Source organism: Cuculus canorus, chromosome 1, assembly GCF_017976375.1.
Source record: "Cuculus canorus isolate bCucCan1 chromosome 1, bCucCan1.pri, whole genome shotgun sequence".
Taxonomy (NCBI): Eukaryota; Metazoa; Chordata; class Aves; order Cuculiformes; family Cuculidae; genus Cuculus; species Cuculus canorus.
Genome location: NC_071401.1, coordinates 81,142,461 through 81,170,178, shown reverse-complemented (window position 1 = coordinate 81,170,178; position 27,718 = coordinate 81,142,461). Strand labels below are relative to the sequence as shown.

General features: G+C 42.6%; 2 protein-coding genes across 6 annotated transcripts in view; one reads left to right on the top strand and one right to left on the bottom strand.

Annotated features, from left to right (window-relative positions):
• Positions 1 to 8,439, top strand: part of MAP3K15 (mitogen-activated protein kinase kinase kinase 15) — an 82,948-nt gene extending 74,509 nt beyond the window's left edge. For all 4 annotated transcript variants that reach the window (XM_054056102.1, XM_054056110.1, XM_054056111.1 and 1 more), the window contains 9 exons: positions 648 to 825; positions 1,515 to 1,689; positions 3,423 to 3,608; positions 3,931 to 4,036; positions 5,786 to 5,996; positions 6,798 to 6,910; positions 7,091 to 7,188; positions 7,297 to 7,373; positions 7,930 to 8,439. In XM_054056102.1, coding sequence (XP_053912077.1) covers positions 648 to 825; positions 1,515 to 1,689; positions 3,423 to 3,608; positions 3,931 to 4,036; positions 5,786 to 5,996; positions 6,798 to 6,910; positions 7,091 to 7,188; positions 7,297 to 7,373; positions 7,930 to 8,050 — 1,265 coding nt within the window. In that variant the 3' untranslated portion in view covers positions 8,051 to 8,439. The remainder of the gene's footprint in view (positions 1 to 647; positions 826 to 1,514; positions 1,690 to 3,422; positions 3,609 to 3,930; positions 4,037 to 5,785; positions 5,997 to 6,797; positions 6,911 to 7,090; positions 7,189 to 7,296; positions 7,374 to 7,929) is intronic.
• A 227-nt stretch (positions 8,440 to 8,666) lies between these two features.
• Positions 8,667 to 24,572, bottom strand: PDHA1 (pyruvate dehydrogenase E1 subunit alpha 1). Of its 2 annotated transcripts, XM_054056128.1 has the most exons (12): positions 24,368 to 24,572; positions 22,262 to 22,276; positions 20,868 to 20,936; positions 19,285 to 19,458; positions 18,814 to 18,940; positions 15,942 to 16,033; positions 15,469 to 15,561; positions 12,817 to 12,972; positions 12,508 to 12,579; positions 10,536 to 10,603; positions 9,623 to 9,731; positions 8,667 to 8,967 (listed from the first exon to the last, which is right to left on the bottom strand). In XM_054056128.1, exons 1-12 carry the CDS (start codon positions 24,446 to 24,448, stop codon positions 8,803 to 8,805), a joined length of 1,221 nt encoding a protein of 406 aa, XP_053912103.1. In that variant the 5' UTR covers positions 24,449 to 24,572; the 3' UTR covers positions 8,667 to 8,802. The 2 variants fall into 2 exon arrangements, with proteins under 2 accessions (XP_053912103.1, XP_053912113.1); XM_054056138.1 differs by lacking the exon at positions 22,262 to 22,276 and having other exon boundaries at positions 24,368 to 24,570.
• Between the last annotated feature and the right edge of the window lie 3,146 nt (positions 24,573 to 27,718).

Genomic DNA, 27,718 nt, shown 5'->3' with positions numbered 1-27,718 from the left:
TGGCAATCATAATTATAGCAAGCTTTTGATACCTGTTATTTTTTTTATTTCGTCTTGCTTTGAAGGTGAATTGGAAAGGGACTGGAGATTTCTTTCAGGCTAGTGCTGAGAGAGAGTCCTTAATGAGGGCAAGGGGACATGTGAGCAAGGCAGATACCTCAGATGTTGTAGCGGGAGCAAATATATGTCCATAACATAGTCATAAAGAGGTGAGGAGAGCAAGTAGCAGAGTGCTCTCTGCCTAGAGTTATGGCTGTGGTGGAGCAGCTGATGGTAACTTATTGGTTTGATTCAGGCTCTTTAAATATCTTTATAATCCAGTTGTACCACTTCGTGAGACCACCACCAAGAGCAAGTGTGTGTGTATACATGTATGTGTGTGTGTGCAAGAGAGGGTACAAAATGGCATTTCATATGAGTAGCTGCTTTGCTGCCTTTGGGTTCATTAGCTACCATTCACACCTTTTATTGGTTGTGCATGTAATGATTTTGAGTTTGTATCGCTGCTTTCTATCAACAAGGTTACTTGTTCCTCACCTGTGTTTCAAAGTGAAGTCTTGGTATCACTGAAGTTGATCACAGCTGTTTCAAGCACATAGTCCTTTTCTGCCTAGTTCTGTTACATGTTTTACAATGTCTTTTTATAGATTATAATCGTACTACATCCCTCCCACTGCCCGTCCACGGAGAACAGGCTGGCAGTAGCAGCAGTGAACATGGCTCTGTTTCGCCAGACTCTGATGTACAGCATGACATGTTTTTTGAAAAGCCAAAGAGATCTATTGCAGAGATTCAGACAAAGCATCCCATTTCCCATTTGCTAAGGTAAAGCATTTGCTTGTCGCTTGACACCCATGATGGGATTATGTGGGTTTAATTTACATAACTAGATAAGCAGGTGTGTTAAACAGTGAGTTGCATAGGCAAGTTACTGGTTAATTTAAATATTTTCTGTATTTATTTAATGAACAATGATTCTTTCTCCTTCAGGTTTCAACATATTTATATATCACCCCCCACAAAAGTGAGTTAAATATCAGTAGCCTTATTGACTGAGTGGATTCGAGAGTTAGCAGAAGAGTTGACCGTTCCATGTACTTGTGAAAAAAGTGTAGGAAAGGGGGATCAGAAGGCAGTTCTGCTGCTTAGAGAGCACAAGGTGATACTTTCAAATGAGAATATTGCAGTATGGGGCCAGAAGAAAATGAATTTATTATCTCAGTCCAGGGTTTTCAGCTTTCCTCCCCCAAACTGATCCAGTGCTGGGTGGCATTAATGTCAGCTTCTTAGCAGGATGAAATCAGCCTTGTGCTTTCAATTTCAGTGGGGTTTATGCCAGCTGAGGATGTGAGCCGTTTTCTGTCTCAGAATTAGTGTTTAACAGTCTGATCAATCTGTTGTTGTAGTTTAACTCACTTTTTAGCATCTGAAGTATCCTTACTCACTTCGGACAGTACTGCTGTGTTGCTAATACTGAGCTCTCTCTTGTGCGTGTGGCCTGGTTGCTGATGCAGTGTACCTGACGACTGCTCGACCTCGGAGGACAGGGGCACCTCTCCTTCCCTTGAAGATAAGGATTCTGGTCTGTTTCTGCTGCGGAAGGACAGTGAACGCCGAGCAATCCTATATAAAATCCTTAAGGAAGAACAGAATGCAGTGGCGTCCAATTTGCAGGACTGTATTGCACAGGTAATTTCACTTCAGCTCTCCTTTTTTCCATGTCAAAAGGCAAATGACAAGCCAGGTTGTAGTATTCCTTTTCTGAAAATTAGTAAACGAAGGTGCTTGGGTTATTTCATCTGAGTATCTTTAATCTCCGAGACCTGTAACTGGGTGAGCTATTTACTGTCGTCTGAATGGATAGCAAGCACTATCTTTGCCTGCTGCTGGGCTCCTGACTTTTCTGAGAGGGAAGATTTGGAGCATTTGATAGGGGACTGGGGCGTCGAGGTTGGTGGGTTGGGTGGTTTTGGTGTTGTGTTTTGTTTTGGATTTTAAGGACATGGAAATGCAACACCAGGTAGTAATAGGTATGATTTGCATTAAGGATAGAGAACTGATTTAATAATTTTTAATTCAAAGCATGTGTAAACTAGGTGCCAAGAACACAGTATCTGAATCTTAAAAAAGCTAGGGTAGATTTCTGTAGAGGGAAGGGTTGAGTGGAAAGGTTTACTGACTGTAAAGAGGAGCAAGAAAAAAACATTTTTTAGTTAACCCGTGGCCAAGCGATGCCATACACCAGTTACAGAGTTGATTGTTCAGCTTCTCCTTCTCAATATGTGCTTCAAAGGTGCCACTGATATTATCTGTTCTTCTCAAAGCTATGGTTTCTCACCTGGGTTGCATTTACATCAAGGGCAGCCTGCTGACCGTGGTGTCCCTGGCCAGCCATTGGTCTTGGTGCCAAGGTGCCGTGGCTCCTGGGGCAGCTCCAGCTGAGCCTAGCGTGAGCAGCCACCTCCATGCAGCAGAGGGCTTTGGTGCTCCTCCAGGTCTCACTTCCCCTGCAAACTGCTTTAACGGTGCAGATCGGCTCATTCCACACCCTGCGGGCTCCTGCAGAGCTTGACAGGCCCAGGAGAAAGCCTCACAAACTCAGGCTCGGAAAGAAATTGGGGTAAATTTCTGCTCTGAGCTTAAACTGCAAAATAGGTTATAGCCTTGCGGAGGACTAGAATTCATATGTGAGATCTTAGTCAGAAATAACTAGGGCTCTAAATATTTTCCAGGATAAAGAAGGATTATTTAGTAACAGCAAGTCCTACCTCAGTCTCCAGCTGTTTTTGCAGCGCTGCTGTGATCATCTCTTTTCCATAATTTTTGTAATACTTCTCCTTTTACCATTTAATTATTCAGGTTGTTGTTCTTTTCAGGCATTTGGATAACTTTAACTGTAGGGGTTATGGACTGCAAATCACAGAATGAACACTTGAGTGCTGTCACTGTGCAATCTTGGACCTTTTTCTGACTTATAATAAATGCATAAACAGACATTTTTTTCCTAAGGCAACAAAGTGTCCACATAATCTGATCTAAGTCCAGGTTCAGCTTATTGAAGGGACAGCAGATAAAAAAGATCAGTCTCTTACTGACTCTGCTCATTTTGTGGAAGAGAGCTGCCCTCTGCAGTACCTTGCAGAAACATGGAGATGTTATCTGGAACCTCTTCCTTTTGTGACAGACACAGTAGCAGTAAATTTAATTTATTTTTTGGAAAATAGGAATTATTATTAAAAAATTTTAGTTAGCAAAGGGTAGAAACAAAAGGCTTTGCAGAAACAAAAGTTCTGTGATATCAGTAGATCGCTGTGAAATAAACATAAGCAATGCTGTTAATTGCAACCCTACAAATACTTAGGCTATTAATTAGAAGTTTAATGACCCTGGGCTTTGTTAGGCATTCTTTTTTTTTTCTCCAGAGCTCTGAAGAACTGCAACTTTCAGTGGCTCACATCAAGCAAATTATTGGGATTTTAAGGGACTTCATACGCTCTCCAGAGCAGAGAGTGATGGCTTCTACTATATCCAAGTTGAAAATGGATTTGGACTTTGATAGCACTTCCATTAATCAGATTCATCTGGTCCTGTTTGGATTTCAGGATGCGGTGAGTTCCTTGCTAGCACAGGAGGAGAGGAATTCTTCCTGGACAGAGCTCATCTCAGGGTTTTACGACCTCCCCTCTTCTTTATTCCTCTTCCTCCTTGTACTATCGAGGGGCTTGAATCACACTCCAGGTATGGTTTGAAAGCTCTGCCATAAAACTGCCAAATCTGTTGATTAGACTTCCAAAAGTGGGAGGGGTTTAAGTGACTCACGCAGTTGTTGCTTTATGAAATTTCATCTGACTATTGAAAAACAAGATTGTGTTTCCAAAGGTGTAACTGAATATTGTTTGCTGTTACTTTAACTTGCTTATTTATTTACAGGTGAATAAGGTATTAAGAAATCACTTAATAAGGCCCCACTGGATGTTTGCAATGGATAACATAATTCGCCGTGCAGTCCAAGCTGCAGTCACTATTCTTATTCCAGGTAAATCAAAGCAGCTGAAAATAATTTTTACTCTTTTTTTTTTTTAAATTTATTTTTTATTTTTTAAAAAAGGCATTTCAAAGAGTTCTGGCAAATGGAGTGGTTTAGATGTTTGATCTGTCAGCGTGCCATTAGCTGCATCACATGTGCCCCTACATCAAAGGCACAGGGTGAGGATGTTGTACAGAAAGAAGAGTTGATCTGGAGGATTAATGCTGTACTTGCAGTACAGACAGGCATAATGAGGAGAGAACCAGCAGTTCTGCACCGCCAGTGTGGTCCAACCATGACAAAAAAGGCAAATTAAATTCAGGCTAAGCTGGAGCTTTCCCAGTAAGAAAGAAAGTGAGTTTGTACAACATTTTAATGACATCCAAGGTGGGCAGCACTGGTTATGCGTTCTGAAAAATGATTACTGAGCTGTGGAACAGATGCAGGGAGTGCATTAATATGAGGAGGAGTATGGTTTTGGACTACAGATAGATAAGTAGGATAAGCGGATAGTCGGAAAAATCACTACCACCACCAAGAAGCAGGAGGATAAATGACTAAGAACTGTCTGGGAGTAAGTCTAAGCTGGAAATCTGCAAGCGGCGCTGTAACTCTCTGAAGTGCTGAGCACTCTTTCCAGTATGAGAGTGCACTGAGAGCACTTACTGATGGTGAGCCCTTTCAGTGCAAAGCTGCTTTTGCATTATATCAACCAAATTTTTTAGGACTTTGTAGGAGATGAATGCCAGCTATTCTCTGATGGGAAGGGTGGCCACCTGCAACAAGTTCTGAGAGAACTGGGGTTAGAAATGCTACCTGGAAAAGAGGAAGGCTTTATAAACTCTTTGGCCCAGGGCATGAGGGGAAAACAGCCCTTTTCCCTTCTTTCCCCTTCTTTCTTTCCCCTTCTTTCTTTCTTCTTTTTCTCTTTCCCCTTCTTTTTCCCTTTTCCCTTGTTTTTCCCCTTTCCCTTGTTTTTCCCTTTCCCCTTCTTTTTCCCTTTTCCCTTCTTTTCCCCTCTTCCCTTCCTCTTCTTTTCCCTTTCCCCTTCTTTTTCCCTTTCCCCTTCTTTTTCCCTTTCCCCTTCTTTTTCCCTTTCCCCTTCTTTTTCCCTTTTCCCTTCTTTTCCCCTTCCCTTTTCCCTTCTTTTCCCCTTCCCTTTTTCCCTTTTTCCCTTTTCCCTTCTTTTCCCCTTTCCCTTTTTTCCCTTTCCCCTTCTTTTTCCCTTTTCCTTCTTTTCCCCTTCCCCTTTTTTCCCTTTTCCCTTTTCCCTTCTTTTCCCCTTCCCCTTTTTCCCTTTTCCCTTCTTTTCCCCTTTCCCTTTTTTCCTGTTTTCCCTTCTTTTCCCTTCTTTTTCCCCTTTCCCCTTCTTTTTCCCTTTTCCCTTTTTCCCCTTCCCTTCTTTTTCCCTTTTCCCTTCTTTTTCCCTTTTCCCTTCTTTTTCCCTTTTCCCTTCTTTTTCCCTTTTCCCTTCTTTTCCCCTCTTCCCTTTCCCTAATCTGCAGCTACCTACCTCTACTGGTATGCTACAGCTGAGCTATCACAGTGCTACTTAGTTTAGAATTGATGCCAGAGAATGTCTGGTCCAGCTCGCCCCAGGCTTTGCTGCTCCCCTGCTCAGTGTTGCCATAAAGCACACCATGCCCCAGGCCGCTTCCTTAGCTGAAGCTCTCCCGCTCACAGTAATAAAACTGAACTGTTTAACACCTCTGAAGACACACTGCTGCAAAGAAATTTGTATTCTTCACTGTTTACCAGAGCTTCGAGCTCACTTTGAGCCAGCATCAGAAACTGAAGGTGCGGACAAGGACTGCGATGAAGCAGAGGACAGTTTCCAGCCTGCTGAACAGAACGGGGCTGAGGATCCCGCCGTCACATCAGGAGTCAGCACCCTTAGTTCTGTGGTGTCACATGAGGCTCAGCAGCAGCTTAGCCTGGAGTTGGCCAGACTTAAACAAGAGACCTTAAGGTAACCTCCCTGTAAAGACTGGATTTATTTTCAGGTACCCTTTGAAAAACTCTGGGATGTTGCTTTGTACAGTGAGATGTACATACAGAACATAGATACTGCTCACCTCCTGCAATTGCCTTGTGATAAAGAGACTTTCTAGGAACACAGATGGATTCAGAACGTGCTGGTAGCACTGGTTAACGGCCTTCAGTACAACTTTTGTTTCTGTGTAATTAATTTTTCAATTGCAGAATGTCATGTCAGATTTCTACTGCTAAGTAATTAAGCTTGTGCAACTGTGCTGGTTTTCTTCTTACTTCTTTGACTTCTTGGATGCCACCTTAACCCAGTGGCAGTGACCTTAAAGCTGTTCCTGCAATGAAAGGCCAGAGCAGCTCTGTCCTGGCTCAGGAATTAGCACAAGCAGAGCCCCCGTCCTGTTTCTCTTGGGTTGTTAACAGCTGAAGGTCCCATTCTACTTACGGATATGATGTAAATCTGTGATCAGAAAGTCCCTGATAGAACATCTCAGTGTAAATATTGTTCATCAGTAAATGAAAGCATAAAGGCAGCAAGTATAAAGGCTACAAAACAACAGGAATAGAATTTGCAAGCTATTTACTTAATTCTGCAAAGATGAAAGCATCACCCCTAAGTTGGTGCTTGGTCAGACAACCAAGATGAAATTTGTGAGCCACAAGATATGTTACTAAAGAAAGTGACATCTCTGTCCTTCCGTAGTTTTTAAAAATGATAAATATTTCTTTCAGCTAGTTTTATTCTTACTATGGTTGTGTTTGATCTCTCTCATGTTAACAGGCTTTTGGGAAACCTTGTTCAGAAGGAGAAAGAGTACCAGGCCCTCTTACAACAATGTTTGGAGCAAAAAACTCAAGAATTACATTCACTTCGATTAAAACTCAAACCCGAAGGTATGAGGAGGTACTGCATACCCTGACTGCTGCACACAAATATACTGGATTGTGTTTGCTTATTAGATTTAGCTCAGGGTAACTTAAAATTACGTCTATTTTAAGCTTCAGTAGTTTGAAAACCATAATTTTTTGCCCTAGTTTTGAGGTGCATTAACCCATACTTTTGTTTTCTGATAGACTTCCAGTGGTCTGCAGCGTCTTTTAGAGAGGAGGCAGACCCTGAGCTCACAAAGTGGCTGAAACAACAAGGAGCAGACTTGGATGCTATTAAAAGGGTAAAAAAAATTTAACACAAAATTGCTTCTTATAAGGCCATGGTAGGCATAATTAGCAGTTTGGTTTCAAAGGACAACTATTAATTTAGGAACAAATTTGCCTTTTAGTTTGCTGAAGAAGATTATACCCTAAGCACTGTTCTTAATGATATCACTAAAGATGATCTGCGTTATCTTCAACTGCGGTAAGAATGTCCCTCTTGGTGCATTGTTAAGAACTTAATTACTTTGTAAAAAAACCTTCAGCATTCAGGTTACTCAAATAGCTTAGAGATTGCTCAATGGCAAGGGCTGTGAATTTCATCTGATTTTGTGTTCAAGTTTTTCCCATTTTAACTGACACAGCAGAAGAACTACAGCTCAGGTACACAGCAGAAGAACTACAGCTCAGGTACACAGCAGAAGAACTACAGCTCAGGTGCTTCAAGCCACCTAAGTTTTGGTATTTATCAAGGTTGGGAGTTACTTCTGCACCATTCAGGAGGATGTAATCATATAGAGAACAGGCAAAAAGAACTAATTTTTCCTACCCATTGATTCAAGTCCTTTCATTGTCATTTTCTTAACCTCTGGCTAACCTGGAAGAAGTTGTTTTAGCCATATCCTTGAAGAAGCACAGTGTTTTCTATGTAGTCATAACAGGGAGACCCTGGGAATTTCTAGATTTTACTTCGTGCTCAGTTTAAGGTTATGAAGATGAGGGAACCTTCCCCTAACTGTTCTCCATGCTTCTTCATACAGGGGTGGTCTTCTCTGCAGAATCTGGAATGCAATACTGAACCACCGACAAACAGCTGGGATGACCTCAGTGCAGAAGGTTGATGCTTTGGAAGGAGAAGGTGCAATGGGAGTAAACAAATGAAAGACATTCCTGACACTTAAATTATTAGATGTATTTATGTACGTGTAGTGGCCTTGCAGGTTTTGCACAGTTAGTTACGTAGCTTGTTTGACCATCAGTGTAACACCCAGTGAACAGTAACAACTTTAAGTCAGTGTCAATGCACTTGAATTACTTATGCCAGAGTAATGCAGAAGTCAAATGCCTATTGCTGTAATATAAAGCATTAGCTGAGAAAAACTTTTTCTGCAGAACAGGTACCACGCCAGAACTGGCTTTAGCTTTGTGAAAACCATGAACTTAAAATGCGTTACAGTTCTGCTGACTGATGGTTTGAGCAGGGAGGGAATACACTAGAGCATATGTCACCCCTTCACAGATGATTGTACATAGCTTTTTGTATTAAAGCTATTCTCACTGAACTACTAAAAAGCCTGGTGTGTTTTCACTTCATAACTTTTCTGTAGCAGAAACACGCATCTAGAAGGCTTTTTTGGTGTTTTTTGGGAGGAAAGTGGCTCATCAAGAAACAAAAAGACCAGACAGCAGATACACATTGTTAAAGTTTAATATTTTTTACACTGTACATAACACATACAGCAACCCAAAGAAAAGTCAGTAAAGCAAATATATAGCAATTTAAATAAACCACTGCCTTCTCTTAAATGTAGCTCCTCCTGAAACAACAGTCAGCATGTTTAAGAAAATCCATACTGAGACAGATTTCCCTACACATTTCTTCTTTTGAATAAGTTATGCCAACAAAAAGACCTTTAGCTGACAGACTTGTACCTTATCCACTGGTTTGGACCACGCACTTCAAAAGGTGGCTCATTGTAGTAGATGTGGTTACCTAGTTCTTCCAGTGGTGGCTCTGGGTCAGTGGTAGCAAACTGAGCAGCTTCCTCAATCTCCTTTCTTACTGCCACATCAATTTCCTAAACCAAAAATGGATGCTTAGTGTAAAACAGCAGCATAATTTTGAATTTAAACACAATGATTAAGCATTGGTCAGAATTAGTGTTAACACTGGCTATAAACAAATTAAAAACCTGTGAAAATTTCCTTCCTAACTGACTGCAGCATTTGTCCCTTTGGGACAGTACAGGTAACTGACTCCCAGAGAAATGTGACCCTAGTGAGCCTCTACATTTTTAACTATGATTCTGCAAAACACTCAAGACTGTCAGGGTAAATTCTTTTTAAAGATGATGAAAGTATTTACAACATCTGATTAGAGCATTCCTAGCTCCTTCACTAGGATTTTCCACTATCAATAATTTCCCTTTCAGAGACCTTCCTGGGTAGCTGAGAAGGCTTGGCTATTTTTGATTTCTACATTGTAGTATATGACAAGAGTTGTATTTGAAACTCTTAACACCGCTGAGTTACACTCAGCACCCAAAAGCAAACCACCTTCCAAGCAGAGTGCAACTTCTTTAGACAGTCTGCAACAAAACTTCCCCTTCACCAATAAAAGTGATGTTAAAGAACCTCAAAAAACAAGTGATGCTCGCTTGCCTGTGAGCAGGCAAGAGGCTGTTAGTGTGTGACTACTCAAGAGCTTGCTTAAACAGCAACCAAAAGCCGTACCTTTAATTCTTCAATGCTAGCAAGGTTAGTGTTGACCATTCTGTCCTTCAGCAAAGTAATGGGATCACTTTTGCTTCTCACTTCTTGAATTTCTTCTCTAGTACGGTAGCTAGAAGCAAGACAAGCAAAGACATGAACATCTGCAGTGGCATCCTTGAACAGAGGTGAGGTTCTGGACACCGCTTATTTTTAGAAAAAGGTATAACTCAAGAATTGTGAGGAACGCCGTGAAAAATACAGTAACACTCATCACTTAAGGGATGGTACAGCTACATCTAAACACTTCTTAGTAAGTGGCAACCAAGCTGAAGTAGCTCCAGACTTGAGTACAGTATAGGCAGGGAAAGAGGACCAATCCCAGCCTGAGACAGTTAGTACAAGGGTATGTTTTCTCATCTCCTGTAAAGGGAGGTGGGTGATGTGCTGCACGCTTCCATTTCACTATAGCAAACTGTTGGCATACACCTCTACGTCTAAATTCAGATTTGACAGCTGGCATGATGCCCAAGTCTTTTTGACACCTGTGTATTTGTATTTTTAATAAATATTCCACTTGACTGGACAGTCTGAGCTGTTCCTGTAATTTCAGCTTACAGGATTTAATATAAACACTGTAAAACCCCTGGAAAAGCATGCTGCTCTTCAGTCAAAGCTTAATTAGTGCACACGATAAATTCATGCTGAAAACAAAATTCATAATAGAAAGTGCAAAGTTTAACTGACTTTCTAAACCTCTTAATACTTCAAGTAAAACAAATATGTTACATGGCCAAGGATTAGCCACCAAGCAATTTCATCATAACCTTTATATGCACTTCCCAACAGATTTAAACATCAAACCCATGACAGTTCCAGGATTTTGACCATCAATACTTATTTGTTTCCTATGAATGCCACAAAAGAGTCACAGTACCTTATTCCAGGGTCACTCATACTGTGGCCATGGTAACGGTATGTCTGTAACTCCATCAGAATAGGACCCTTAAAAGGAAAAAACCCACAGAATTACCATCCTGAGCAACAAATTTATTGTTATAGCAGCAAGCATTTGCTGTAGGTGAATTGCACCAGCGAGGAATGATTTAATTCATTTTTTTCTTCACAGTGGAATTTATGTAACATTATCGCAACTAGTGAAGTGAAACTTAACTCTTTTCAAATGAAAGCATATGTTGATACTGTACACATTTATACTCATGTTCTTATTGAGCAGCATTAAACAACTTCTTCCCTCCCAATGTCATTCAACCATTACTCGGGCTATTTCAAACTGCCTGTTGTTTCACTGCAAGACTAACTCACAGAACCTTATTCTTCTGTATAAGCCCTTTGCTGTTGCACATTCCCAGCACAAACATTATTTCACCAAATCCAGCAGGACAAGGGAAGTGATTGCCCCCTGTACTTGGCACTGGCGAGGCTGCACCTTGAATACTGTGTTCAGTTTTGGGCCCCTCACTATAAGAAAGTCACTGCGGTGCCGGAGCATGTCCAGAGAGGGCAATAAAGCTGATGAAGGGTGTGGAGAACAAGGCTTATGAGGAGCAACTGGAGGCACTGGAGTTGTTTAGGCTGGAGAAGAGGCAGCAGAGAGGAGACCATATCACTGTCTACAACTACCTGAAAGGAGATTGTAGTGAGGTGAGTGTTGGGTCTCTTCTCCCCCAAGTGACAGGTGATAGGATGAGAGGAAATGGCCTCAAGTTGCTCCAGGGGACGTTCAGATTAGACATCAGAAAAAATTTCCTCACTGAAAGGGCTATTGGACACTGTCTGAGGCTGCCCAGGATGAGGGTTGAGTCACCATCTCTGGAGGTATTTAAAAGACGGGTACATTAAGTGCTCAGGGAAATGGTTTAGGAGTGGTAAGACTTGGTTTAGGTATGGTTAGACTTGATGATCTCAAAAGCCTTTTCCATCCCAGCACTTCTATGACTCTTAGAAATCTTCAGAATGAGCACATCGTATGTGGGTGACGGACACTAATACTGACTCACAACACTTAGTTCACTTTCCATTTTTGTAAATATAGAATGATTACTATTTCCCTTGATGCTTCCTCTAATTAAACTCTTCACAAAGAGCACAACTGCCTGACAAGCCAGAACCCTTTGCATAACAGAACTTAACTGGGGTAGAAATGGGGAAAAATATGACAAGAGTATTTTGTCCAGTTCTGGAATCCCCAACACAAGATGGATATGGAACTGTTGGAACGGGTCCAGGGGAGGGCCACAAAGATGATCAGAGGGCTGGAGCACCTTCCCTATGAGGACAGGCTGAGAGAGTTGGGGACGTTTAGCCTGGAGAAGAAACTGGGGAAACCTTATAGCAGCCTTTCAATACCTGAAGGGGGCTACAGGAAAGGCTGGGGAGGGACTGTTCACAGGCACATGTAGAGATAGGTCTAGGGGGAATGGCTTTAAATTGGAAGGTGGAAAATCTAGATTGGACATTAGGAAGAAAATCTTCATGATGAGGATGGTGAGGCACTGGCACAGGTTACCCAGGGAAGCTGTGGATGCCCCCTCCCTGGGAGTGTTCAAGGCCAGGTTGAATGGGGTCCTGAACAGCCTGGTCTAGCGGGAGGAGTCCCTCCCTGCCCATGGGAAGGGGCTTGGAACTGCATGATCTTTAGGGGCCTTTTCAACCCAACCCATTCCATTATATATTTAAAAGCTTGGTCAATTCCAATTGCATTTAATAAATGCTAACAAAATTCAAGAACCACTCAATTGCTTACAAGTTCAAGTACGGTAGAGAAAAAAAGGAAATAAAGGTCAAATAAAGTTTCAACAGTGACTGCAGAAAACAGGCTAGATGTGGGACTTCTTAACAATAATCTGACTGAAAATTTCACCTATGGAAAAGGAATGATGACTTACTTTTCCAGCTCTACAGTGCTCAGCTGCAAACTTCGCTGCTTCTCGAACACAAAGAACATCCATGCCATCCACCTGAAAAACAGAAACTAAAAGTTGAGGCAAAAGAAATGCCAAAGCCCAAATTTCCAATTTCCGTATTTCCACAAGTGCAAGAGCAATTGAGTTTCAAGTTTTCCTATATTTACAAAAATGTTTATAAATATATTTATTAAAAAACCAAACACATATGAATGTATGTGTTGTGTAGGCGTATGCATGCACATTCCCCCAGTTCCACCCATTCCTTAAAAAAGCTGGGGTCCTCCTCACCCTGAGTCCTGGAATGAAGTCTCCTCTTTTGTAGTAGTCAGTACTAGCTGCAGCTCTTTCAACTGAAGTTCCCATTCCATACCGGTTGTTCTCACAGATAAAAATACAAGGCAACTTCCATAAGGCAGCCATATTGTATGTTTCAAATATCTGGCCCTGAAAGAAACAAGAGCAAATTACCTCTAGAGAAGGTGCTCAGCCTTCAAGCAGTAAGCTCTACATTTGGTTGCAGAGGTCTAGCTAGGAGAAATTTTAATGCTGAAAGTGATCTCAAACCAGCCACTTGCTGCAGCTCAGCAGAAATAAAAGAGAAGCTACACCATGTAAGGTAACTTTCATTTCAACTACTCGTTTATAGAACTTAATTTTTTAAACTTATTTCAGTATCTGTGTTAGGGTAGCACAAAACCTTCATCTTCCCTGAAATACTTCAGTTAACAGTCATAAAAAATCTATACAACTGATTAATCTGCCAGGACACTGCTACAGCAAAGCAAAAGAAAAGTTCAACCAGAGTGACTTGGATACAATCTCTCACAGTATCCTCATAACAAAATGCCCAGCATACAAATGTATAAACACATAATGCAGAGGGTGAGCAATTGGCTGAGGAGTCAGGCTCACAGTGTCATTGTGAATGGGGTTACACGGTTCTGGTGACCAGTCACTAGCAGGGTAAATGATCTGGATGCAAGACTTGAAGGTTTAATAAATATGTTTGTGGATGACCCGAAATTGAGGGGAGCTAAGGACACTCTTGAGGGCAGAGAAGCCCTGCAGAGAGATCTGGACAAATCGGGAGAGCCGGGCAATCACCAATCACATGAAATTTAACCAGGGCAAGTGCCATGTTTTGCAGCTGAGACATGGCAACTGTGGATAAACATACAGACTGGGGAGCGAGAGGCTAGAGAGCAGCCCTGCAGAAAAGGATCTGGGGGTTCTGGTCAACAGCAAGTTAATCATGAGCCAACAGTGCACCCCGGAAGCCAAGAGGGCCAACTGTGTCCTGGGGTGCATCAAGCACAGCACTGCTAGCCCGTCAAGGGAGGTGCTTGTCCTGCTCTACTCCACACTGGTGCAGCCCCACCTCAAGCGCTGTGCAGAGTTTTGGGTGCTGCAGTATGAAAAGGCTATCAAGCTACTGGAGAGTGTCCAGAGGAGGGCCACAAAGATGGTGGACAGTTTAGAGGGGAAGTCGTATGAGGAGTAGCTAAAATCACTTCATCTGTTCAGCCTGGAGGAGACCGAGGGGAGACCTCATCACAGTTTACTGCTTCCTCACAGGGTAAGGAGCAGCTGCTGATCTCTTCTCTCTGGTGACCAATGACAGGACCTGACGGAACAGCAGTAAGATGTGCGAGAGGAGGCTTAGGTTGGATATTAGGAAAAGGTTCTCCACCCAGAGGGTGGTGGAGCACTGCAACAGGCTCCTCAGGGAAGCAGTCATGGCGCCAAGCCTGACAATATTCCAGAAGCATTTGGACAACGCCCTCAAACACGTGGTGTGAATGTCAGGGTTGTCTTATACAGGGACAGGATTTGGATTCAATGATCCTTGTGGGTCCCTTCCAACTCAGGACAGTCTATGATTCTATGACTGAATCAGCCTTGCCTCTCTAAGTCAGACAGGGAAAACTAAAAACTGAGTTCTCCACCTGTGTTTTCAAAGTGGGAAATTACATCAATGATACACTCTAAACAACCATTTCTTATTTGGCTTAATGTCTCTGTTGATAACATGAACGGACCAGCTGGAATGTCACTAGTAAGTGGCTCTGTGAGATGCCCTGTCTGTTCCTCTGTCTTCAGCAGTATATGTTGCATATTCCTCCCTATTCAGCAGCACTGTCACTTCACTGCTATCATTCAGAGCTCTCCTTGCAGAGCACAGAGACTTCAGGTTGTCACACTTAGGTGAGCCATGTGCAGCTAGAAAGTGGATAACAAGAGCAACTGGAAATCCCAGGACTCCTGCAGTCTTCAAATAACTAACCACTACATTCGCTCTCTCATTATCTAGAGCAGTCCAGGAGGGAAGGAGCTGTGAAGCTTCCCGTCCACTCCAGTGACAAGGGCAGAGTTCAAAACAAGGGTGAGGAACAACAGTTATTTACACAGGTCCAAAACACGATAACAAAGTCCGAGCACATGCTACATTCCCGATATATAAAGAGCATCTACTAATCGACCGTTCAACAAAATCACCTCTCTGAGGACTATACAGTTCGGAAACACACTCCTTCTCGAATGTCTAAGACAACACAAATAAGAGGCACTAGTGTCCAAAATCTGAAAGATGCCTGGCCACCTCCATTAAGTTTGTCTCAGTGAACAGCACTTCACAACAAAAGCGCCAAGAAAAACTGCAGTGAGCTGTGGGGCAGAAGCTGTATATTGTCTGCTCTCTTTCCAAGACTGCTTTTTCAGCATCAGGAGACACCTTTAATAAGGCTTCCTTGCAGCAGAAAGCCCAATACATATCTCAGCATGAGCTCCAAGTCAGACATTGCCTGAGTTACAAGTACTGCACAGACAGGGTGAAAGGTGCCCTCCCACCACCCTGTGGGCAGGCAGAGCTCACAGAAGGAAAACTGATTACCCACAGTCACACTCCTCCTCATAGAGCCACACTGGACAAAGCACATTTACCTGATTGGCTGCACCATCCCCATATAATGTCAAACAGACTTCGTTTTTACCGAAGTATTTACAGGCGAGTGCAATCCCAGCTCCAAGAGGAACCTATCACAGAGTACAGGACAAACCAAGATTTTAGAACAATGTTCAGCAGAGTTGGAGACAGGCAGCTTGTGAACTGTAAAGAGACATTTACAGTGTTAAGAGATCTGCTCAACAAACAAGTTGTTACCAACTCACTTCCATTTCTTTCAATCCACATCACAGACAAAATATGAACATTAACTATATTCTCGATTTGTTTCTTTTTTGCCACAGTTCACAAAATAGGGAGCAAACCAGAGCAAAGACATAACAGATTTAATAGCCACAAGCAACAGTATCTGCATACAATCTCACACTGTGAAAACTGAAAGGAAACACTTGTACAGGACATGCGACAAATTCCGCTTGTGCTTTAAAGCAGAAGTCATGTATATATATACCTGAGCACCAACAATACCATTGCCGCCATAAAAGTTTTTGGTATACATATGCATCGATCCTCCTTTTCCCTTCACACATCCTCCTTTTCGACCTGAAACATGAATAACAAGCAATTAATTTTAATAATAATAAATTTAATTTAAATTTAATAAAAATGGGAACATCTGATTCAGCTCATAAGGATTATAACACTAAGACCATGTTGTCATTAGATCTATGTGGAGTTAAGGTACAGGGGCCTCGGAGCTTACAGTTAAAAATGTAAGAGAAGAGGGAAAAAGAGAATGATAATGAAAACATAATTCAGGAAATGCAGAATGAGATTTAGAAGAAATTTTAAAACCATTCAAAAAGTTTCACTGTCTTACTTTATAAAAGCATTTTCTGATAACTATGGGGAGGGGTTAATAGCCAACATGGCCTGCATTTCTCATACATGTAATCTGTAAGAAGAAGTGCATATAGATAGTTCTTACTACTTTTAGCCTCTGCAAGAAAGATATGAACACTGTTCCAGATTAGTTGCAATAATCTACACTTGTCTTCCCTGTGACAATAACCAGAAGTAAACATTACAGATAAGATGTTTAAAAAAAAACCAACCCCAAACCCAACCAACACTCCCAAGCCCAGGATAAACATCAAAAAATCACCTAGCCCAGCATTATCCAAGGTGTAGTCTGAGGACAACTGGTGGTCCATGAAGTATTACATCAAACCCTATTTAAACGAGCTGCTCCAAGAATACAGGATTTCTCCTCATCCCATTCCATTTCTTATTCTAATCTGTCTTGTTACCAGCCACACAGGCTTCTATTCTATTTCTAATAAACACAGCTTGTTTGGTTGGTTTTTTCCTTAGCCTTGGTGTTTATTTCAGAAGTCAAATGCTGGATCTCTTTCTGGAATTTGTACTTCTCTCTCTTAATAGCAGACCAGTTTAATTATTGGTCTTTCTCATACCTTTCATATGCTTATGAACTGTTCTCATGTGAGCTTTCATAGATTCTACTAGCTGGGGTCAAAGCAAAGTAAAAAATTATAAAAGAAAAAAGGATTGTCTAATTTTAAAAGCTATTTTTGCTAAGTATAATTACACTTCAGCAATCTCCCTCCACTTTTTGTACAATCTTTTCTTGAATTTTGGCTAAGGACTCCTGACAGACCAATGTCACTTTCTGCTAAACTTCCTACTTTTCTTAGAACACAAAACCATTTCTCAGAGAATCATCAGTTCTCCTGACGAGTCCTTTTCTACACTTTGTTCCCCGTGGATGTTATCTATTCATCCTATTTTGGGTAACTGCTTCCTGGTCCTTTAAAAACTTTTTAATTCTATCATTTCCCAGTCATTGAAACTCAGGCTGTCTTTCAGTTTGGCATTTTCAGTAAAGATCTTTGTCTACAATAATCAGATCCAGCAGCATTCCTCTCCGGAAGCTTGCCCCAAGTGTTCTTTCTTGGAACAACAATCTCTTGCTCTCTCCCCATTAAAAAAGCCCCACTAAACCCAAGCATAATGCTATAGATGATGATGTGTGTTATGCAACAAAGTAAAGAAAAAAGCCCACATCGCCACTATTTGTAGATTCAGGACTCATAGCAGACTTCAGTTATGACAACCTCCCCATCTATTTCCTCTCTTATCAGTATCCAGTGACACTTGGCAATCTTATCATCCACTAGATTCTGACTGTCATGTACATTATCAATATGCATCACTAATATACACACATACCTATTTAGTATATGTGAAACCACACCACTTCCCTACTTCCAAAACATGCTTTCCTATATTAACATTTCGGGCATGTAAATTCTCATGAATTAAGACTTTACTATACCAACGATCCATGAAGGCCTTCAAACTCCTTTTTAATTTTTGACTTCTGGCATCCGCTCACACACTTCCAGGAGTTGAGCAGGCTGATCCTCTCTTCTCTTCCCTGCTCCACCTATAACCCTGCTGTGAATAACCATCTTTCCTTGCTGCAAAATCTTAGATCTGTCAAGACTACCATTTAATATTCTTGCTATAGTTAAATTTTCCCAAACCATTCAGTTTATCATTACAGGCAGTGTTTATCCATCTTCCTCAGACTTCAGCACCATAATTCTAAAAATCGAAGTCTGCCTCCTAGGGATGGTAATGCCCTGTCCTAAAAGGAACAAATGCCTGCCACCAAGTTCCATTCAAAAAAGTTGCTGTGGCACAAATGCAAGATATGGTATCAAGACAAAATTTCAAAACTTGTGCTTTAAAAGTACCAGCACTTAAATGTTCCTTATTACTTTCATTTTATAGTAAAAAGTGGTTGCATAATAAATTATAATATTGAGTTTTTGAGATATTTGATTTGAGAGAGTTGGGCTTGTTTAGCTTAAGAAGAAAAGGCTCCAGGGTGACCTTATAAGAGCCTTCAAATACTTAAAGGGGGCCTACAGGAAAGCTGGGAAGGGGCGCTTTGTCAGGGAGTGCAGTGATAGGATGAAGGGAAACAGTTCTCAGCTGAAAAGAGGGCATATTTAGACTAGATATTAGGAAGAATTTTTTTCCTGTGAGGGTGGCGACGCACTGGAACAGAATGCCCAGAGAAGTTGTGGACGCCTCACTCCTGGAGCTGTTCAAGGCCAGGCTGGATGAGGCTTTGAGTGACCTGATCCAGTGTAACGTGTTCCTGGCAGGGAGGTAGAACTAGATGACCTTTGAGGTCCCTTCCAGCCCAAGCCATCCTATGATTCTATGGTTTATTCACTAAACTGCTTCCAAAGCCTCAGTATACTTTGTGCATCAATGTAATTCTGAATTTGAATAAAAAATTCTGACAGAAGTGCAGCAGCGTGCAAACTCTCACTTTACTTAGCACAAACCTGTAAGTTCAGCAAGGATTTCTCGAACAGGCACTCCTCGTGCGTAGGTAAAGCCATGAGCTCTGTAAGCTGTTATCACATGGTCTGTAGGCTTTATGGCAACTTCAAGCCCTACACAGCAAGCCTCCTGTTACAAAGGAATGAAGACAAGCACATAATTTTCAGTCAGCTGTGTGGCAAGGGCTAGCTATGGTCCAATATTCTTCAAATATCAGCAGAAAACAGCAAGAACTTGTCTTAAGCTGCAGCTTGTCTTCTTAGTCTTCCTACTGTTTTCTCAAGATCTCAGGGATTCCCTTGCGTGCTAAGACGTTGTTTTTGAAGAAATAATGAGCTAAATCCTGGATCCAGGCAGAACTTCAAACATTGCACACAGATACTCAGTTTTAGATATACTCTTCACTCTGTTCAAATCCCTACATTAAGTAAGGTAAGACAACATAAAACCTTTTGGGAGAAAAAAATTCTTACCTGACCATCATATAAGTGGCAGAAGCCACGAATAATTTTCTGCTTGTAAAGTTGGTCAGACTTCAGCTCCATGCGTCGTATGGTCTGCATTGTCTTGTAGTAATGGAGCCCCTCTTCACGAGTCATCACTGCTGTGGTAGGAGGGCCTTCTTCCAGGCGATGGAGGTCACATTTCTGCAAAGATGAACAAGTAGTCATTTCTTGAAAGCAATTAATCCTATTTATGAATATAACTTGATGATGTGTCAAATTCAGATTTTAATAAAGAAAGCCAGCAAAACCTAGAGGTCAAAATGCACAGACTTTACAGTTATTATTTCCAAATTCAGGGAAACAAGAGCTTTACTTTTAATAAAGACAGATTTCCACTCATGATACGAAGCTTTGTAGCTCCTACTGGCAGCAAGAGCTACAGAGGCTTCATAAAGAGACGAGAAAGACAGTGAGTTTCCTTTGTGAAGATCTGGTCCTAAGACTGGACTTAACCTCCTCTGCTGCCACTCGAAACAAGCAGTAACAAATCATTCCTGCACCAGCCGCCCTGGTCACCAAGTCACCATGTGTTCAGTAACAACTTCCTTATCAAATCATGGACTTGCACCAAGGGTCAATTTTAGGTTCTCATACAAAACAAAAATAAAAAAAATAAATAAAATCAGTCAAGTTCAGTAGAATAGACCAAACAAATTACTCTGTCGGTGCAGATTAAATGGCCAAAATGCTGCTACACAGATTAAAGACAATTTATATTAAAGCAAAATCTCTCCAGTGCAAATCCACTGACATGTAGATGAATTTGATATAACACACATGCACATTACTCTTCTTCAGACTTCACGTAACACTAGAAACTTAGGATCTTGTAATCAACACAGAATCAAACATTAAACCTAGCATCTACTCAGAAAAGACTTTTCATATAAAGATGTTTGCCCTATATACTGCCTGTGAAAAAATTTTAATACTTTACAGGCCTGGACAAACAGGGACCCAGTAAAAGGAAAACTGAATAATTTATTTCAGAGTTTCTTTTATCAATCTCTGATTGAAAAGCCAGCACAAAAGTTATTGTCAATGGAAGCACCATTTTTTCCTTAAGATCTAGCCACCATGGAAAGCTGACAGAATATAACAGGCATTTTTTGAGCAGCACCAAGTCAAACAACAAAAAGGATGTCATGTTTTTTCCTCCAAAGTGCATACAGACCTCAATCAGCTGCACATCTGGGATACAGTACCCATGAGTCCACACACAAAAGGCAGATGGACAGAAGGGAGGCAGCAAACATCAGCTGTATGTTTTAAAAGCATTAAGGAAACATTAATACACTTCCTCCAGAACAGATTGCAATATCACAGCTGCAAAGAATCACAACTTCACATTCTTAGAAACACTACTATGTACTGCCAAGCACAGTATTTTCAGCTGCATTTAGAAATTGGGCCATATAGCAAGGGGCTTGGACCTGGAAATTCAAACAGTATATTTTTTAATTGAAAAGATCAGGGGGGCAAATCATCACATCAAGATCTACAACAAACACTTAAAAAGAATACCAGTATTCACTATTCAGCTGCTTTACCTTAATTTCAAATGTAGCTTCACTTGCAAAGTCTGCATAGTTACGCGATGCTACCATCACTCGGGAGGCCTTAAAAAAAGATAAAACCAAAGCATGAGTAATATTTAAATATAATTATCAAGCAAAGTAGGTGGATTATCAAACAATTTCTAGTAGTACTCCCAAACGGAAATAATTTGTTAATGAAACTACTCAGACACAGATATCTGTAATACTAGAGAGCCTTTATTTTGTACATGTGTGCTACAAGACCCAGTATTTAAAATTAAGATCAGAAAAGGAATTTTTAGATTTGTAGTACCCTGCATTACCTAAAAGAAAATAAATAAGATTCAAAAGACAGTGAAGTGCATAAAAATCAGAAAAATAAGTATTTTTTCCTTCACGTGCCGGTTGCCTGTATCAGTAGAGACAGCCAATGCAGATTTTGATGGTGCTCTGTGCTGACTGGATTTTCACCTTGACAGAACAAAAAATTTCTTTGGAAAATAAAAAAAAAAGAAATACATCAGAATTCTGGAATATTCTGGAACTACTGTCTCTCCTTTCAGCAAGAAGAGAAGTTGGGAGAATACAAGGGAACAACAATGAAGAAAGAGCATCATGTAAGTGAGTAACAGCACAGACACTACTTAAAGATGATACAGAAACAGAAAGAGTGACACACTTAAGGATACATGAAATACAGAACAACAGAAAAGGTGGCATGGTAGAGGAGAGGCAAAAAGTATGTTTAAAAATCCACTAGTAGTGATCCATCTTAAGGAATGTGCACAAACTATTAACAAGCTATTGACCAAAAAACAACTGGTATTTTTAGATAATTTCAGTTAGTTTCACTGTAGCATCAGATATGATGCTCATCTGTCCACACGTGTTGTGGCCACAGCATAAGGAACACCATACATCTTTACTGGCAAAACTGTATTGCTAATTAAGTTACACATAACTTTCAGTAGCTCATTCAACCAAGGAATTTGCATAATTTAGCTGAAAGTTCATTCTTTCAAACTTTTGAGGATTATCAACATCTCCAAAATAGGTCTGATTAATAGGTATAAAGCTTGGAAAAAAGCCTACGGAAATTCCTCAACCCGTTTTGTTTATCTACTCTTTGATTTAGGAAACACGACTGCCCCTCTGCATTTCCCATTACTAGGTTAAATATTTAGAGTTTTTAATCAAACCACGTTTCTACACTGTTTACAACAATGAATCAGTATTATCGGTGGGGAAAAGCTACTTTACTTCCAGAGCTGGAAGTAAATCAAGAGTTTGGGATGCAGACCTGAACACTATATAAAAGCAACGCTGAAGAGCCTGTACAAAAGTTCTAATGCGTGGCCAGTACACATATCAGACACAAACTGTGACATGACTGATTCAGGCCTTACCTCACTAACGGCTCCCTAGGTTGGCAGCATTTGGAAGGGAAAAAAAAAAAAAAAGAAAAAAAGAGTAAGTAACTGAACAATTTGGGGAGGAGCAGTCAGCAAATCATTAACTAACTGGTACACTGTAAAAGCCAGTTTCCTTACAGGTAAGCTCTGCATCATGGAAATCCATCTGTATGCTTTGCAATACACTCAAAGCATACACAAAATATTGCTTTAGGGGTTAGGACTACTTCTATTTATTTGGTAATTTATACCTTCACTATAAATGCATAGGAACAATTAAAGACAAATATTTACATATTTGGTTATCACTAGGATCTGAAAATTCATATTTAGACATCCAGACCAGACCTAGTTTGGACCTCCAAGAGAAAGCAATATGTCAGGAGCAGGCCAAGTACTTGCAGTAAGGGACTAATTTTAGGCACCCATATTTGAAAAGTTTAATATGGGTATTTTACTTGTAAACTGGAAAAAACTTTTACATATGTGAATCCAACACCCATAGGAAGATCTATAAAGATGCTGGCAAATCTGTTCTCTCGTGTCATTCTCAGGAATCCAGTCACCCACAGGCAGGTGACTTTTCCCACACAAAGGTAATGCTTAGGTAAGTGACCCACTTCAGAACAGAGGCACATCAACAGATATTTGCTCTCAATGGCAAAAAGGCGTCTGACTTCCAGTGACCAAAAAGTATCCTTTAATGCGCTGACTTGAGCTTGCCAACAATTTTTTTTTCTGCAGGTTTAATTTTTCCTGATATCTGCAGCCATAATAAAGGAATATGGAGAATGACGACATAAAAGACTTTTCACAAAAGAGGTAAAACACAATAAGTAACAGACTAATGCCAAAACCCCCACAGAATTTGAAGGAAAATTCAGGAAGAGAGCACAAGAGGCTGTTGTCTGAGCAAAAAAAGGTGAAGCAGCTCAAAAAGCCAGGTAGCCGAATCCCAAATGGAAGAGGAGTACGTTTACTCCCTGCTTAGGATCAGACCTCTGCTGAGCATTAAAGTATATATAAACAGAATAAAGCAGAAGGTCCAGAAAAAGGTTTCTGAAAGGAATCCACACATTTTATATCCACTCAAAATACAAACAGCAGGAAGATAACTGTGCACACAGCTGACAGAAGCTCCCTGCCCAGTACTCCCTGTCCTCCCGAGACTGCAAACCATTCTGGATTTTAATGTCCTGAAGGAAAACCAGCCCTGCAGGGATCTCAGGGTGATAACGAAAATGCCGGCAAATAAACTCTCTAAGATTCATTTTGGAGTTTAAAAGAGCAAGCATCCTTCATCAGGCCTGGCTAGCACGAGAGAATGATCTCCATCAATCGTGTGCAGTGAGACAAGAGCTGGTGACAGAAAATATTTCCCAGTTACATGCATAGGTATAATTTCCCTCCAAAATGGTATGCGTTTTCTATTACTTTCCAAGGACTAATTTCAATGTTATTGTGGACTTCACAACAGTCAAATATCTCGTTAATTTAGAGCTTTGGAACCACCTCTGCCTGACATTGTGTTTGAGATGGGGAGAGGCTGCAAACAGAAGTGATCACAGAAGACACATCTGCTCAGCACAGATCACACTTCATGCAAGACGTTATCATCTCCAAAGAATGTCTGTCTTCCAAAGAAAACACTGTCTGAAAGAAAACATCCTCTCAAAGGGGTATTCGATTCAAAAAAATACAATTACTTAGATGAAACTTCACTCTGCTTCAGCTTGAATAAAAAATATTCCCCTTCTTGTCATAGTACTTCTTGCATCACGGGCCCGCTGCAGCGCTGAGGAAGGCATTTTATACCTCCAGGCGGGATCCCATACAGAGTGGGAAAACTATTTTTTTAATCTTTTCATCGCTGTCTCCTCGCCGGGACTGAGCAACCGGGCTGCTTGACGTTTTCCCTCGCCCTATTTCCAGGGGACAACCCCTCCCAGGCACCACCGCTACCAGCCCCGGACGTGCCTCCCCTCCCTCCCTCGCCTGAGGCGGCACCGCCCCCCCGTCCGTCTCGTCCCCCCCCCACACCCCCCCAGCCCAGCCCAGCCTCGCGCTTCGCCCGCTCCGACAGTTGGGCCGCGCACTCACCGTCCTCCCTGCGGCGGAAGCGGCGGCGCCGGCCGGTCCCTGCAGCACCCGGGAAAGCGCGGCCAGCAGCATCTTGCGCATGGAGCGGAGGGGAAGGGCGACAGTGCCTAAACAGAGGGATTCCCTCTCCCTCCCGCCCTGTCCTCCTTCAGTCTCCTTCAGCCGCCGCCTCGGTTGCGATTGTCCCTCCCCGCTCCTCACGGCCAATCAACGCGCTCCCCAAATTGACACGCGAGCGGCGCCTCGCCCTGCGTCACTGCTGCGCCGCGCGCGTGCGCGGAGGAGGCGGCGCTCCGCCCTGCCAGGGCTGCCCACTGCGGGGGGCTCTCCCAGCGGCATTAGTGGTGGAGGCGGCAGCCGGACCCTGCAGCACCCTGGAGAGCGCAGTCAGCAGCAGCTTGCGCGTCGAGCGGAGTTGCGGGACGGGGGGTGGGGGTGGGCAGTGCCCTGCGCAGGACCCGCACCGCCTCGCTGTCGAGTGTCCTTCAGCCGCCCCCGCCCCGCCAACCAACGAGCTCCCCGGTGGGAGCGGGGCTCGCTGGGGCGGGGGCGCCGCCTGGCGGGGCGGCTGGAGAAGGGCAGGGGAGGGGCGGCGTGCTTTAGGCGTGGGTGATGAATAGTGGCTTTGTGCTGAAGATAGAATTTGTGATATGGGAATATCATAGAATCATAGAGTGATTTGGGTTGGAAGGGACCTTTAAAGATCATCCAGTTCCAACCCCCCTAAATCAGGCTGCCCAAGGCACTATCCAACCTGGCCTTGAACACCTCCAGGGATGGGGCGTCCACAGCTTCACTGAGCAGCCTGTGCCAGTACCTCACTACTTTCATCATGAAGAAGTTCTTCCTTATATCTCATCAAAATCCACCCGTCTCCAGTTTATACCCATTCCCCCTAGTCCTATCACTACAAGTCTCTGTGAACAGTCCCTCCCCAGCTTTCTTGTAGCCCCTTCAGGTACTGGAAGGTTGATACAAAGTCTCCTCAGAGCCTTCTCTTCTCCAGGCTGAAGCCCAACTCTCTCAGCCTGTCCTTGTATGGGAGGTGCTCCAGTCCTCTGATCATCTTTGTAGCCCTCCTCTGGACCCATTCCAACAGTTCCATATCCTTTTGTTGAGGATTCCAGAACTGGACACAATACACCAGATGAGGTCTCACGAGAGAGGAATAGAGGGGCAGAATCAGCTCCCTCGACCTGCTGGCTACGCTTCTTTTGATGCAGCCCAGGATACGGTTGTATACAGACAGACCTGTGGGCCAACCCCTCTGTGTTCCATGTTGCAGAATTGTGATCATTACAGTTGTTGTCTGCAGAACTGCGGGGTGAGCTTTTAAAACGCCAGCTGTCTCTGCGCTCCATAAATCAAAGGTAATGGCCACATAGTCAAAGTTCTGCACCAATTCTAGAACATTCGTTGTGGTGGCATTGTATAAAGGGTGTATAAGAACAAGCAGAGTTTTGGGGCTAGGATGATTAGAGGGAGGATGCCAGGCCTGCCTGCTCGGGGACCTCACATAGAAGTTTCTGGTGGGTGTGAGGGCTCTGTCTGGGAGGAGGGGTGGTGCATGAGGGGCTCACCAGCCCATTGTTAAATGTTTTAAAGAAAGGAAAGTGTTCTGTACCTTGGGAGGAGCAGCCCCCAGCACCAGTACAGGTTTGGGGCTGACCAGCTGGGAAGCAACTCTGCGGAGAAGGATGTGGAGAGCAACAAGCTAACCATGAGCCAGTGATGTGCCCTCCTGGCCAAGGAGGCCAATAGTATCCTGAGGTGCATGAAGAAAAGCGTGGCCAGCGGGTTGAGGGAGGTTATTCTAGCCCTCTGTTCTGCCCCAGTGAGGCTTCATCTGGAGTACTGTGTCCAGTTCTGGGCTCCCCAGCTCAAGAAAGACAAGGTATTACTGGAGAAAGTCCAGCAAAGGGACACAGAGATGATCAGGGGACTGGAGCATCTCTCATGAGAATATGGATGGATGTGTTTAGCCTGGAGTAGAGAAGACTAGAAGGGGACTTTATCAAGGCTTATAAATTCATAAGGAGCAGGTGCCCAGAGGATGGGGCCAGGCTCTTCTCAGCGGTGTGCTGTGACAGGACGAGGGGCAATAGGCACAAAGTGGAGCATGGGAAGTTCCACATTGAAACATGGAAAAACTTCTTTCCTGTGAGGGTGATGGAGCACTGGAACAGGCTGCTCAGAGAGGTTATGGAATCTCCTTCTTGGGAGGTGTTCAAAATCCGCCTGGACACTTTCCTGTGGAGCCTGTTCTAGGTGAATCTACTTTAGCAGGGAAGTTGGACTGGATGATGTCCAGAGGTCCTTTCCAACCCTGGCCATTCTGTGAAGAAGATTGATATCTTCAAAACTCTTAGAATCTAGCAAGTGTACCTGGGTTAGTGCTGGCCTTGGCCAGCCTGATCTGAAAAGGAGAGTTTTGGACATGTCACCTCTCCCCTGTCCATACTACTGCCCCCATCTCCAGCTGTTGCCTTGAAAGGCCCATCCAGCACAGACTGGGGCAGTGACATGGATCCGAGTATTTCATGCTCTGCTACGTACCAGTTGGTTCTTTGTAAAGAGCATCCCCTGACTGATTTTTATATGCACTCAGTAACTAAAGTGTTAAAACAGTACCTTTGCATTTCACAGGCATCTCACCTCTGGGAAATGTAAACAAAGTTAAGATTCAACTAAATGTTGAAGAGTCATCTCGTCATATCACTTCTGATCTCTCCAGCCAGCCTTCTCTCTTCTTGCCACCCACTCACAGGCTCACACTGAGCTTACACACTGGGTTGCACTGGAGTCCCCAAACCAGGTTAACCGCTCACCATCCTGGCTCCACACCTTGGTTCCCACCTCTGCTCTGCTTCCCTGAGCAATGCTGACATCAGCACTCACATAACATGGAACAGATCCATCTTGTTGGAGGTAGCAAAGCCTCCACCCCCCTACCCACCCCCCAAAAAAACCCCAAAACAACAAACTCAAACCCCAAACCTGAAACCAAAACAAAAAAGTCCCCAGAAAGTAAATGATGTTCATCTTGTGATGTTGTGGTCACAAATGCTTGTGTCTGCTGAGTCCTTGGCATTACACAGAGCTCAGCACATTTGCAGCACAAGTGGTAAATACGTAAGGCACATTTGGCTCTAAAAATGCTTTCCTCAAACTACATCCTCAGTCTCCACCAGAGAGGAGAGAAAGTAGGCACCTATTTCTAAAACACAGCTTCATCTGGATCCCACTGCACTGTTCACTCCTTCCTTGGCTGCCCACCGTTCTATTCACGGAATGCTAGCAACCGATGTGTTTCTTCTTCTTCTTCTCCATCATACCAAGTAAGAAGACAGA